This window comes from Elephantulus edwardii, unplaced genomic scaffold (genome assembly GCF_000299155.1).
Source record: "Elephantulus edwardii isolate Elephantulus edwardi_28Jun2011 unplaced genomic scaffold, EleEdw1.0 scaffold00052, whole genome shotgun sequence".
NCBI lineage: Eukaryota > Metazoa > Chordata > Mammalia > Macroscelidea > Macroscelididae > Elephantulus > Elephantulus edwardii.
In genome coordinates this window covers 6,212,570-6,227,445 of record NW_006399802.1, presented here as the reverse complement: position 1 = coordinate 6,227,445, position 14,876 = coordinate 6,212,570, and the positions used below count along the sequence as shown (strand labels likewise).

Below are 14,876 nucleotides of genomic sequence, written 5' to 3'. Positions count from 1 at the left end.
CTTTGTACCCTTAAGAATGTTGGTAATGGATTAAAAATACTCACATTCTTATTTCTAGTATTTTCTTCCAAGCTTCTGATACCCATTCAACAATTACTGATGCTAGTGCTTTACTGTCTGACCAAACTGAGTTTATCTCATTTGAAATGTCACTGTTAGTTCAAAGGCTTTTATTCACAGTCAGCAGGATCTAAACCAAAATGCTAATAAAGTCTTTCCCCAGTGATGGTTAAATTACAAATGAACATTGGCTTGTGTTTGTAATTTTCTGTGCATTCCAAAATTTACATGCATGCACATACGATTAAACCATGCTCTTGTTTGAACTGTAGAGATTCTCCTTATAGTGCATTTCAGTTTTTGCAGTCTCCTGATTTGGACAGTTTTAGAGTTGTGTTTCTCACACTCGCCTTTGATCATGCAAATTTAGAAGAATCTAGGGAGCTCTGATAGATAGCCTAATGGTAAAAGAGTTGTGCTGCAACTCGAAGGCACACAGTTCAAATCCACCAGTTGCTCCACAGAAGAAGGGTGGGCAGTCTCCTCCCATGCCATTTTCAGTCTTGGGAAACCCACTAGAGGGTCGACTGTGTTGAGTCCAGCTCAGCAGGACACCACAATAAAGTGGTGGTGTAGTTGAGTTGATTTTGAGCTGCTAAACTCGAAGATGATGCCTCTCTGGTAATTTGAATCCACGAGTGATTCCTGTTGGAAAAAGAAAAATGGACAAGCACATATCATGTGCTTTAGAGACCCCTGGAGTGTCAGCTGGGAGTCAGTTCTGACTTGCTCTTCCTAGGAGGTTCTGGTGTCTGTGTCAAGTTGCATTGCCATCTAAAAGGCTGCAAGTTGCTGGCAGTTCAAATCCACTAGCACATGTAGAATGATGAACATTTCTACCCCATAGATTTTCTAGCCTCCAAAACCTGATGAAGGGACTCTGAATCTGAACCAACTTAATGGAACTGAATTTGAGTTTTGTTTGCGCAATCTGCCCCTGGTAGGAACCATGCTCTCTGCTGACCTCCGGTGGCTTTAGGGTGTATGGCACCCATTAGGACGCATTCTTACATTTCTTATCAGTAAGGAACTTTGAGATTGATGGATAGCGTTTTTTTAGAAAGAGATTTTATAACTGTCCTGGGATTATATGACAAATGCTTCAAGTACCATAATTATTCTTAACCTGCCTGCTCTCTTGTACAACTTAAGCTTCCATTATTGGGAATTGAGACGCATTTGAAAGTTGTTAAGTGCCATCAAATTGGTTCCTACACGCCAACCCAGCTTGCAACAGAAGGAAATCCTCTCTGGCCTCAGTCTGGCCTCATAGTCTCTGTTCTGCTTTATTTAGCCCATTGGTGCAGCCACTGCTTCATTCAAGGTCTTTCTCTTTTTTTACTGACCCTCTCTCCTTTTTCAAGGGAGCTCAGATGGCCTAGTCCTTAGGTAATTTCTCTGCTAACCTCAAAGCTGAGCCACTCTGGCAGTTCAACACTACCCCCCACTTTGAAGGAGAAGCTTCACCCCCTCGGGAGCTGTGTCGTTTGGGTTCACAGAGGAACTGGCTGCAGACTCTATCTTTGTGCTCTCCTCAGGAAGAGGTGTCAGATTCTGTCAAATGCCTTTTCTTTTATGTATTCAGATGATCCTCTCATTCTTCCCCTTTGTTTTATTCATGTGATGAATTAGGTTGTGTTTCATATCTCTCCATTGGTTCTTTTGAATTTTACCCCAACTCCTTTCTTGTTTTGGTTAGTTACATATTTTCATTTTTCAGTTTAGCCAGTGCGTTGTCAATTTTATTGTACCTTTTTAAAGAACCAGCTGCTTGCCTTAACTAATTTGATATTTTAAAAAATTTTCATTTATTTCTGCTGTGGTCTTTATTGTTTCCATTTTTCTTGGTGATTAGTCTTATTTTTCTGTTAGGTCTCTCGCCTCTTCCCCTCTACTTCTTTCAATTGCAAGTTTAAGGTATTGATTTTGGCCCTTTTTAAAATTTATGTTTGTGTCTGTTGATACAAACTGACCTCTGGGAACAACTTTTGCTGTATCAGAATGATTGTGGTATAATTTGTAACTTCTTGATGATGACAATATATTGTTAGGTATTTGCTAGCTGTGTTTCTTTTGTACATTGACTGATAGACATGTAGCCTACTTAGTTTTTTAATTGTCTTTTTCTTATTGATTAATTTTTATATAGTACTTAAAGATATGAATCACTTGCTCTTTACTAAGTATATGCTTCAAGTGTCCTTTTTTTCCCAGTTTGCTTTCCAACTTTATGGTATTCTTCAGTATCCAGAGATACTGACTAGCTTATGTTGTGTCAAAAATCTGACAAACGTCTTGGCTGCATGTTAGATGCTGATAATGGCTACTTCCTGAAGTAGATATTGTCTTTTATACACTAAATATTTTACTCAATGAGTTGGTTTGGACTCAAGGGCAGCATGTTTGAGGGTTTTACTATAATGTGAGAAATAATTGCAAGAGAATTTAGGCCATTTACTCAGATTTACAGCAACGATAAAAAGCACACTTGGGACTTTAACCTATGTCTTCTGTGTCCAGAGCCCAGCTTCGCAAGCATTGCAAACTCAAGTTGTGCTTGATTCTTTTTTTTTTTCCTTTCATTGAGAAAGAATGACACAAACTAAAAAGTTTTCAATGATTAATTATAAAACTTTTTCATTATTGAGCTAATGGACTCACCCTGTCCAAGAATAAGGATAAAGTTAATTTTTCCTCCATTCTTTTAGCTGATATAGCCCAGAGATATAGGATAAGCAAATACCCAACCCTCAAGTTGTTTCGTAATGGGATGATGATGAAGAGAGAATACAGGGGCCAGCGATCAGTGAAAGCACTTGCAGATTACATCAGGCAACAAAAAAGTGACCCTGTTCAAGAACTTCACAGCTTAGAAGAAATCTCCACGCTTGATGTAAGTTGTTCACTTCTGCCAGATCAAACGAGCATTGCCTGTTTAAAGAAAGTAAACAAATTCTTATGCAGACAAAGAATTGGGACAGTCTCATATGATTCATTGCAGTAAATTTGACATGTGCATGCTTAATGAACTGAGTTTTTTCATTAATTAATTCTCTAGAGAATTGTTAGTATTTTGCAGAATTTCTAAATAAAATGACATACGTTACAGTAAAAGTTGTTTGGATTTGAAATGAGGCCAAAGGGAAACCTAAATTATGAAGAAATAGAAATTAAGGTCAGGCATATGCAACCTGCTGTCCATATATTCCTTAATGACCACCCTCAGGATATCCACAATAATAATTCTTATTTCAGCTCCTTTTATAAGTTTGAGTGTACTCTAAAACCATCATCTTTTAGTTAGTGTCAACACTTTACTGTGTGTGCCACCAGGGACTCCATCCTCAAAAATAGTTTGTCTTAATAATAAATTTAAAAATCTATTGATTTACATGCTAAGTAGTATTCAAAAGAATAAAAAGAAAAAACAACAGAAGAAAAACCCCACCTCACAAACCCAAAAGTAACTGAGTTTAGGTTTTTTGTTGTAGCTTAAAGATTTTATTTAATCCTACTTGTAAGCTCATTCAGGCACTCTAGTTAAGGAGTTGTGTTGCCAAATCAAAAGCAAGTAGTTCAAATCCACCATCTGCTAAGTGTGAAAAAAATGAGCATTCGCCTCCCGTGTAATTTATAGCCTCTGAAATCTCAGCGGAAGGTCAGCTATGAAGGAGTCAGTTCTGACTCGTCAGCAGTGAGTTCAGTTGAGTTATAAGCTCATCAGTTAGCTGGATGCTCTTTATTTCATGCATTGTTTCTGACTCCTGGGTCAGAGACAGAGTCTTTATTATTCGTATCACGAGTGACATTACTTAAGGAAAGACTATCACTAGTTTAATAGTTATCTTAGTTCTTGATATTTGAAAATAAGATGCTAGATGGAAATTCCATTTTTCTAGTTGAGATTTTTGTTCATCCCAATGTAACCTTTCATATTTTTAGAATCAGTGTTAAAAACATTTATAGTCATACTTCGTTGGGAGACAGGTAAACAGTTGTTGAAATTGCTTAGGTACCAGAATAAAGAGTAAATGAAAAAGCATGCTTATAGAATTGTGTATTTTTTTTTTCAAAATAATTACATGCTTTATTTTACAGCGCAGCAAAATAAATATCATTGGATATTTTGAGCAAAGAGATTCAGACAACTATAGAGTGTTTGAAAGAGTAGCAAGTATTTTGCACGATGATTGTGCCTTTTATTCTGCATTTGGGTAAGTGTTTTAATTGAAAATAGTTAGTGGGGTCAGCTTGGCTGCCATAAATTCATGTTATTTTGTATAGAATTTCCACAGAGTATCTTAGTTCTCTTAAAGTGACTGACTAGCATTTATTGCCCATCTTTGCTCTCTTTTTAAGGAATTAAAAGTTTGTCTGTTCTCATTTTCCTGTTCTATCTTATTTCAGTATGTGGGTAAGATGAAAAGAATGATTAAGCCTTGTTTCCATACAACTCATTTATTACTCTTCACCCTGTGGCAGGCAGAGTGCTAATGTGAAGGGTTACCCACAGACAGCACACAGGTTTTACCATCTTCATTCATCTCCAGTTCTCCACATTCATCTCCAGTTCTTCTTTCCAGAGCTAACCTCTTCACTGGTGTCCTTCTAACTGGCCCCTCAAATTCATCTAAGACCTAGTCATCAGTTAACCCTGCCATCCTTTTTCATGAACTGCTTTTTTTTTGTCCTAAAACATCCCTTTACAATCCCTCCGCCTTTGTCTCTTAAAATTTAATCTTTTTCTCTGGGGTGGCTTTTGAGTTGTGTGGGTTTGTTTTTCTCTTTTCCTCTAATTCTGATCAGTAAAAACTCGTAACCTCTTAATAGCTTTCACCTTCGTCATCCTAATGAAATTTCTAATGCATAGTCACAAAATGGCTTTTTTCTTTCCTCTTTTTTTGTAGTTTGGGTGAAAGTTTCAGAAGCAGTTAATTTTCCTTTGAACAGTTGAGACATGTTTTGTTTCCTGACATCAGTTCCAGTCTCCTCATTCTAATTGCAGCCTTCCCACTTCCTCTGGTTCCTCACTTCTAATCCTACTTCCCTACCCCTTCCTACCACCTAAGCTTTGCTTTGAAGCTGCCCTTTTTTTCTCATATTATAGTTGATTATACTGAGGAATATGTAAGCATGTCATTCATTATTTGACCACAACTTGATCTTTAGGGTGGGTTAATTTCCTAACTTGAGAGGTGTCAAAGTCTGGGAGTTCCAGGTAGTCTTAACAGATCAGCAAGTCTGATTTTTTGTTTTTGAGTTTTGTTCTACCTTTTTTTGAATAGGACTCTGTTGTAATCCTGACCAGAACAGTCACTAGTAGCTGGGCACTATCTAGTTCTTCTGGTCTCAGTAGTTAAGGCTTTGGACTCTTTCCTTGAGTCTCTGATTCTTTTTACATTTACCCCTACAGATAATTTTTTTAAAAATTTTTATTATTTTGTGTGTGTGTACCATCAAATAGGATCTGACTGTCACAGGAGGAGATTGCCCCTCCTTCTCCAGTAGAGCATCTGGTGAATTGGAACCGCATTCCGCTGAAGATCATCCAAAAACGATTAGAACAGCACATCAGCAGAGAACTGTCAGAAGTCCAGGCTGGGTTTAGAAGGGGTCGTGGTACTAGGGATATTGTTGCTGATGTTAGATGGATCTTGGCTGAAAGCAGAGAATACCAGAAGAATGTCTATCTGTGTTTCATTGATTATGCAAAGGCATTTGACTGTGTGGATCATAACAAACTGTGGCTGACTCTGAGAAGAATGGGAATCCCAGAACATTTAATTGTGCTAATACGAAACCTATACTTGGACCAAGAGGCAGTAGTCAGAACAGAGCAGGGTAACACTGCATGGTTCAAAATTGGGAAGGGTGTACGCCAGCCAGGGATGCATCCTGTCTCCATACCTTTTCAACATGTATGCAGAGCAAATTATCCGAGAGGCTGGGCTCTATGAGGAGAAGTGTGGCATCAGGATTGGTGGAAGGTCTATTAACAATCTCCGTTATGCAGATGACACAACCCTGCTTGCTGAAACTGAGGAGGACCTCATGCACTTGCTGCGAAGGGTCAAGGACTGCAGCCTTCCGTATGGACTGAGGCTCAATGTCAAGAAGACAAAGATTCTCACCACTGGACCAATTGGCAGCGTCAGGATGGATGGCGAAGAGATTGAGATTGTTCACAGCTTCAGTTTGCTCGGCTCCATAGTCAACACTCTTGGCACCAGCAGTCAGGAAATCAAAAAGCATATCGCGATGGGGAAGTCTGCTGTTAGGGACCTCTCTAAAGTACTCAGGAGCAACATTGTCTCTCTGGAGACTAAGGTGCGCCTGATACAGGCCATGGTCTTGGCAATCGCTTGTTATGCATCAGAGAGTTGGACAATGACTAGGGAGGACAGAAGGAGAGTGGATGCTTTTGAGCTGTGGTGCTGGAGAAGGGTACTGAATGTACCCTGGACTGCCAGGAAAACAAACGGATTTGTCTTGGAGAGGATTAAACCAAGCTACTCCTTGGAGGCAAGGATTCTGGGGCTTCGTCTGACATACTTTGGACATGTTGCCAGGAGGGACGGGTCCTTGGAGAGGGACATCATGCTTGGGAGAGTGGAGGGACAATGCAGGAGGGGAAGACCCTCTATGAGATGGATTGATTCGGTGACGGGGGTAATAGGGATGGGTGTGTCAGAGGCAGTGCGGTTGGCACAGGATAGAGCAGGGTTTAGGGCTGTTGTGCATAGGGTCGCTATGAGTCGGAAACGACTCGACGGCACATAACAACAACAACCACCTCTGGGAATGCAGTGCAGCTTCTTGCCACTAGGCCACCAGAGCTCTCTTCCCCTCTATAGTTAAAGAGAGATCAATAGTTGCCTCTTAGATGATTGGTCTTAAGTTTTTAAGAAACCAGTTGTTTCTCACTAAAGTGAGATGTATAGAACATTGCCTTCAGTTCTATTTTTGCCATCTGAATCCTCTTCTGTGTCTCTGAAGGATGTACCACTCTATTCTACTTTCCTTTTTGTGCTGTATTTGTACTTATTTTATAGGGAGTCTTCTTGTTTGCTTCTTATAACTGTTAGGCCCAACTGTATTAGCTTTTTGGAGTACAGTATAACCTCTCCATTTGGTGACTATTCACTTCTATCCTTATTTTACTGCTTCAGTGTGGTTCTGTGTGTACTTTATTGTAAACATTATTGGTGGGGTTTATAGGTCAATATGTAGAGTAAATAGTAATAGAACTATCCCCTGTGCTTTTCATGCCTTTGCTCCTGACTTGCTAAGCACCTTACTTGTGCTTGAAGCCTGTACTGTCCTGTGTCCTCGTTGTAGAAGTGCTTCTTCCAGATACCTCACCAGAAAAACCACCTTCAGAACCTTAAATAAGGAGTACTACACTTGCCATTTGTCCTTCTTTATACCCGTAGTCTACTTATTTTTCTTCATAGCACTTTTTTACTACCCAGATAAATTTATCTGCTCACTTCTTTGTATTTTCTTCACCAAAATGGAAGCTTCATCAGAGCAGAGCCATTGTCTGTTTTGTTTTTCTGTGTACCACATGCCAAGGGTATATGAGAACAAAGGAAGCATATGATAAATGTTGAACTAATTATGTAATCCATTAATAAATGAATATTTTTTTATTTTTCTGTTTTTAGCCTAGATTGGCATTGCCTTCTCTCCTCTTTACTACTCTAGTCAGAAACTAAAGATAAATAAGAGCTCAATTAATCAACAAATGATTCTTGAGAAAGAACGTTACAAATTTGATTTCGAATTTGTCATAGAATTCACTCACTGAGTAACTCCTGAGCACGTATTATGTGCCATATATTGTGCTGGGCACAGGAAACAGCAGTGTAAAAAAAATTGCTTGTTTACTAAATGGTGTTCTAGTGATGTTGGCTTGTTATTTCTGGCCATGTTGGTTTTTCTCCCAGTGTTTGGTTGTAAAAAGTGGAAAATTTATGTTTGAATTTGTCTTGCAAATAAATAAGTTTATGTGTATAATTTTTTTCTCCTTATGTACTAATTTAATGACCCCAGTCCCCAGTTTCATGAAAAACATTCTGGAGTCAAAAGCACTTTTTAAAAAGCAAACACTGCCATTTGGAACTTATATTGAGTTAAAACAGTGAAGTAAAATTTCCTTTAAAGGTATCTGTATACTATTTTTTTTTAGGTAACTGTATACTATTAAATTATTTCTTAAAATGCACACTTTTCTTGGTATTGCCTAGTTGTACAAATTAAAAGATGATGAACATATATATTTGAAGTTTTAAAAATTCATCCATTACAAAATACTAACCATATCTTTTTTTATTCAGCTATATTTTTCCTTAAGCATATTTTTTCTCTTTCCCTATTAGGCCTGTTTCAAAACCAGAGAGATATAGTGGAGACAACATAATCTATAAGCCACCAGTGGTAAGTTGCTATTTCTTAGTATGTGACTTCATAAATATAGATGCCCAGGTATTTGCTGCTAAACAGAAGGCCAGCAGCTTGCCTCCGACAAGTGTTCTCCTGGAAGAAGATGGGCAGTCTTTTCCTGTACGGCTTTTCAGTCCTGGAAACCCAGTGTGACTTGGAATCAAGTTAGTGACACTGGCTTGGGTTTTGGTTTTGTTTTTTGGGTTTTTTTTTCCTTTTCAATTTCCATATATAATTTAAGTAGACATAGTCAGAAGGCTGTCATTGCTGTGGAGTTGGAACTGATTCCTGACTGACCTTGCAGTGGGTTTTCAGAGTTTATAAATGGCACAGAATGAGATTGCCCGTCTTTCGCCTCAGAACAACTACTGGATTTGAACCACTGGAGAGGCACCACCTTTATGTTAATGGTGCAGCTTCCTATGGACTAGGCTACCAGGGCTCAAATGTTTAGTTTGTAAATATTTATTTTATACATAATAACGTTTATAGCTGGAAGCAGGAGCGGCATACACTTCCGAAATGCTTGCCTCCGGAAACTCTATGTAGGAACTGTGCTCAGGCCGTTCATTCATGGGGTCGCTATGAGTCGTCCATGACTCGATGGCATCAAACAACAACAACGTTTATAGAATCATACGATTTTAGAATGAAAAGGAGCCTCAAAGCATCATCTTGTCTTGTCCAAACCATCATATATATATGCGAACAGTTAGTGTTAGTAACAGAGCTGGGACTGGAGATCCTTTATCTTCTAGATCTTTTCCATCTCTTTGTTTTTCATTCAGCCTGGAGCTTAAATGACTTACAAACAAGTTTCACTCCTACCTGTCTTGTACTAACTCAGATCTGCTGGCATATAAACTTACTCTGTGTGTCACATATTAAGGAGCAGGCACATTGTTTTTAACATTTGGACTCAAAAGTGTTTCCAGACTTCACAGAACCTGATCTGTTCCACACTAAAGGAGCCATAGCTAAGAGGCAAAAAGATAGTATTTTTCTTCTTGAATAGACCTGAAGTTCTGTCATTGGAAATAGGAATTTATATCTATTTTCAGTTCATAGTTTTCCTATTATTATCGTTTACAGTGGAGTTTTTTGGACTGAGGGTTTAATTATTATGTAGTCATAAGTATCAATTTTTTTTCCTTAGGCAGCTCTTTTTCTGCACTCAGAGCATTTCTTTAATAGTAGTTTACACAGTGTTACCGTCTCTTCTTAGGTGCCGTTGAGTTAGTGTGCAGTCAAGTTGTCATAGTGACGCCACGTGACAGAATAGAATTGCCTCCAGGATTTTCTAGGTGGAAATCTTTGAGTGAATAGATTGCCAGCTCTCTTTCTCCCACAGAGCCCCGAGGTGGGTTCTGCCTGCCAGTCTTTTGGTTAGTAGCCAAACTCACTGCCATGCCCGATGGTCTAAGACTGCAAATTCTAGGTGAGGAGATGGTCCATCTTTCTCCTGAGAACCTCCCAGTGGATTGGAAATGCCAGAGGAGCTTTCAGCCTTGGTTTACAGAGCAGCTCCCCAGAGCTCTCCAGAACTAGGATAGTGTTTCACAGTGTCCTGTGGTCATTAAAAGCACAGCCTCTGGAATCAGTGTACCTGAGCATGTTTGAATATCAAATCTGCACCCGAACTAGGTGTAAACTTTGGAAACTGGAAATGTTTCTTAGCTTCTCTGTACTTAAGTTGCTTCATTAGTAAAAATTGGAATGGTGACAATAGTACGTGCCTCTTAACAACGTTGTGAGGATTAAATGAGCCTGCATATGTCAAGTGCTTACATACAGTAATAATATCCTTTATAGTAATAAGGATACAATGAGGACTGGATGCTAGCTATTGTTTTTATTGTCATTGTTGTAGACACTTAGTAAATACAAATTTTGAGTGAACGTAGAGATAGATAGAGTAGGTAATCAATAGTAGGGATAGATAGATCTTAGATTTTGTATATTTAGATTTTAAAGCTTTTTGACTGGAACTCCAGATTTTCTCCTAACATTTTCAACTCTTAAGGATTGGCTCAGTTTGTTCCATTGAATCAGTCTTTGTACTCTTTTGCCTGCTTTTGGTGAAAAGACTGGTAAATAGTTTATTGACCTAAATGCAAGGAAAAGTAGAAAAGTTAGACATTACAGACTAAATTGTCAGGCCCCCGATAACTACAGAATTACAAGCTTTTTACCAGTGGTAGCTTTTTGTCAAATTTCTAAATTTCCATGTTTTCTTTAATGACTTTTTAGATTTTCTTGTTCTATAGGTAGGTTAAAGAGACATTTTTGCTAACATAGATGCCATTTTTTTGTTTCTTTTTTTTTTTTAAAAAAACAGCTTTCTGCCCCAGATATGGTGTATTTGGGATCTATGACAAACTTTGACGTAACTTTCAATTGGATTCAAGATAAATGTGTTCCTCTTGTTCGAGAAATAACATTTGAAAACGGAGAGGTATGAACTTTCTAACTTGTTTTTATCTTTAATTCAGATTTCTGGAAAAGCATTATTCTTCTGTTCATTTGTTTAACAGGCTAATACAGGCCATTGATTCTCTGTCTTTGGTGTTTCAGAACCCATTGTTAACACATCCATTGATAACAGTCATTCACCAAAGCTGTGAAATGAATTTGAAAACACCTCTCACATGAAAAGCCTTGTTTTTAAAAGCAGTGCTCTACAGGTTTTAATTCCAAATAGTTAATCCACATTGAATTCCCTTTTTCCACAAATTTATTTTTCTGATTCCCATGCATCTTAAAAGAAACAAGCTGTGCTCTGCAAGTACTGAAAACAGTAATCACATAGCTTCCCATAGTCCTCTCATGTCCTTCGAAGAAAACACACCCAAACACTTGAAATGGCCCCAAAAAACGAAGCTCAAAAACCTTAGAGCTTAAAGGAGACATAAGTAAAGGCCTAGGACGGTGTGGCACCTCTGCTCGTTCTTTGTTATATTTGAAGCATAACTCATGCCATTGATGGCAGACTTTTTGACTCATTTAATTTTTAAAGCTCATGGTCTAGAAATTCCATTTTAAAAACTTCTTATATATGCATGTACGTTTCAAAAAATTTTAGTTGTGGGGAGCTCTGGTGGCGTAGTGGCAAGAAGCTGCACTGCAATCCCAGAGGCGCATGGTTCAAATCCACCAGATGCTCTGCCGGGAAAGGCGGGACAATCTCCTCCTGTACCAGTCAGATCCAATTTGACGGTACACAGACACACAAAATAATAATAAAAAAAATTAAAAAATTAAAAAAAATTTTAGTTGTGCAACTCATAAAATGAACAGAGAGAACTCTGCGCCATAGTTGGCAAACATTTTTAGTAAAGGGCCAGAATGTAAATATTCTAGGCTTTTCAGTTCGTGCAATCTTTGTCGCAACTGTTCAGCTTTACAATTGTAGGACAAAAGCAGCCTTATGTAATATTTAAGCAAATGAGGGGAGCTGCATTTTAATGAAACTTCGTGGGTACATTTAATTTTCATGTTATGAAGTAGGATTTTTAAAATATTTTTTCAACCATTTTAAAAACAAATCCTTAGCTTGTGGGCCACACAGAATCAAGTAGCAGGCCAGTTGTGATCAGCAGGCTCTAGTTTAACCTGGTCAGAACTGGACTATAACCAGAACCCCCTTGTCCTCCTTCCCTGTCGTTATCCTTTTAACCATCCTCAGAAGCACAGTGCTGATTTTTAATAGAGCTGCCCAAAGTTTTACCTTTTTTGAACCTAAAATGGAATCATACTCTTGTGTTCAACTTGTTTCATGAAACTTTATAAGATAGTCATTTTGCATGAAGCTGCAGTTCATTTTTTACTGTGAATATGGTTCTGTTTTGGGAGTAAATCACAAGTTGTCCATTTTGCTGTCAGTGAGCATTTAGAGTGTTTTCAGTTTTTTACTATAATGAATGATACAGCTGTGGACATTCTCTTAACATGTCTGTGGGTGAAAAGATGCATGATTTTCTGTTGGACATTCCTATGAAAGACTAGCTGAGCATAGAGGATCTGTGTTCATCTTGCTCCGCCCTCACTCGCTCGCTCACTGTGGTCCAGTTGGTTCTGACTCACAGCAGGCGACCCCCCCTCAGGTCACGAGGCTGTAAAATATGACAGAAGGAGGCTGCACATCTTCTCCCTCCAAGCCACCAAACACCCAGCAGTGCAGCACACGGTGGCCTATGCCTCCTGAGCTTCCTGTTCACCTACTCCTGCTGTGTGCCGTCAAGTTGGAGCCGGCCATAGCTGACCTTCCAGTGGGTTTTCAGAGGCAGTATATCAAATGAGAGGAGCAGCAGGTGGATTTGAACTACATGTCTTTGTGATAGCAGCGCAGCTGTTTTCCCATTCATCTTACTAGTTGATATCAAATAGCTTGCCAGAGTAGTTATTCCAATTTGAATTCATTTTGTGTATATGTGTGTGTGTGTGTTTTATATACCGTCAAGTCTATTGACTCATAGTAACCCTAGGAACACCACCATCAGCCCTGTTCTGTGCCATCCTCGTGCTCTCTAACCTGCTTGAGCCCATTGCAGACACTGTATCGATCTGTCTCACCGAGGGTTTTCCACGTGAAAGATCATATAATTTCACATCCTTACCAGCATGTCTGTAAGTGAGTAGCTCTTTACTGCTGACTGAAAGGTTGTTTTTAGGTGTCAACTGGAGTATGACTCATAGCACCCCAGTGAACAACAGATCTGAATCCTGTCCTGTCCTGTCCTGTGCCATCATCATACCTTTTGGTACACTAGAGCCCATTGCAGCAGTCTCCGTGTCAGTCACCTGATTGAGGAAATTCCTGTCCTTCGCTGACTCTCCCCCTTTCTGAGTATCTTGTCCCTCTCCAAGGAATAACACCTCCTAGCAACATGCCCGAAATAAGGGAGGCAAAGCCTTATCATCTTTGCCTCCAAAATGTACTCTGGTTCCACCCCCTCCAAGACATAGTTGTTCTTTTGGCAGTCCATGGGATGTTCATCACTATTATCCAACACTACAGCCAAAAAGGCATCCATTTGTCTTCTGTCATTCTTATTCATAGTCCATGCTTAGAGAGATGGTAGGTCCACGAAGGAGAGAAGACCCCAATGACACTGTGACATCAGCAGTGAGTTCTAATGTCTCAGAGATGATGAGGATAGGGCAGGATTTAGGCTAGCTGTTCATAGGGTCACTATGAGTCATACTCAACTCAGTGGCACCTAACAACAATAGGCTTAAATGAGGGACCCCAGAGACAGAAAGGGAAAAATCTCACTACCATCAAGAAAGAAGAACCAGGAGTTCAACATTTCCTTTGGACTTGAGATCCTTTGCGATCTCGAGATCTCAAGATCCCTTGAGATGAAGTTCCTCCATCCAGGGGACAAAGAGGTATAATGCTGGAGAGGTGCTGAGAAGCCGCAGAAATTGGCAGAGATACTGGCACAATTCGGAGAACACATTGTGCTTTAAGGCAAGAGTGGTGCCTTTGGAAATTTATTGAGGAGCTAAGTTTGTGGACCAACAGAACTGGAGCCGAACACCTTTAAGCCATAGCTTATGGGAGGAGAGGCGTGCTTTGGAGCTTTTAACTTGGCAGAGCTAAAGAACATTTCAACAGTTGCCCGGGCAGGACAGAGGCCAGGCCACAAGGCAAAAAGCCAGAGAGAAACCTGCCTTTGGGTATGGCTGAGAAGATCTCTTAACTGAAAAACTGTTCTGGTCATATCTGATCCTGAGTTGTAACTTGTTACTTCCCTAATAAACCCCAAAGTTGTGAGTATTGTCTATATGTTATATATGACCAACTGTAACAAATTACTGAACGTAACAGAGAAGTCTAGAACGTTCATGGGAGCTTTGGTTTTTGTCCAAATTAGTAAGGTTGATGAATGGAAGCAAGTCTGACTTCAGCTTTGGACTGCTGATGCCGAAGGCGAGTCTTCTTGCCTCATGACATTAGAGATGGAACAGCACCTCCTTGCTATAGGACTCACTGCTCAGTTTATCTTAGTCAGCCCCTCCAGAAAGGCAGATGGCTCGAGAAGAAAAGCAGCCACAAATAACCATGCTTAATGATCTTGTCCAGTCTTCGCCTGTATTTTTCCCCCATGACATTTTAAGTCTTGGATGTGTTCACAAAGGTGTTTTGGAGTTTGTTTTGTTTTGTCCAGTTTCTCTTGGTTTTTCAGTGATAGAATTGTCTTAAAATATACCTGTCATTACTTCAAAGGGCAACTTTCTTAGCATTGTAACTTAACACTGTTCTGTCATAGCAAAACTATTGCAATGGCACCTGAAATTCTGTCAGTAGCAATTTTATATCAGATTTAATCTGTCATTAAGGTATGAGGGCAATAAATGCTTTTTTT

The 14,876-nt window shown here is 39.3% G+C and overlaps 1 protein-coding gene across 1 annotated transcript in view; it reads left to right on the top strand.

Moving 5' to 3' along the window:
• Positions 1-14,876, top strand: part of ERP44 (endoplasmic reticulum protein 44) — a 100,969-nt gene that overhangs the window by 65,052 nt on the left and 21,041 nt on the right. Inside the window, exons 5-8 of the mRNA XM_006886878.1 lie at positions 2,769-2,953; positions 4,159-4,274; positions 8,442-8,499; positions 10,844-10,960. Coding sequence (XP_006886940.1) covers positions 2,769-2,953; positions 4,159-4,274; positions 8,442-8,499; positions 10,844-10,960 — 476 coding nt within the window. The remainder of the gene's footprint in view (positions 1-2,768; positions 2,954-4,158; positions 4,275-8,441; positions 8,500-10,843; positions 10,961-14,876) is intronic.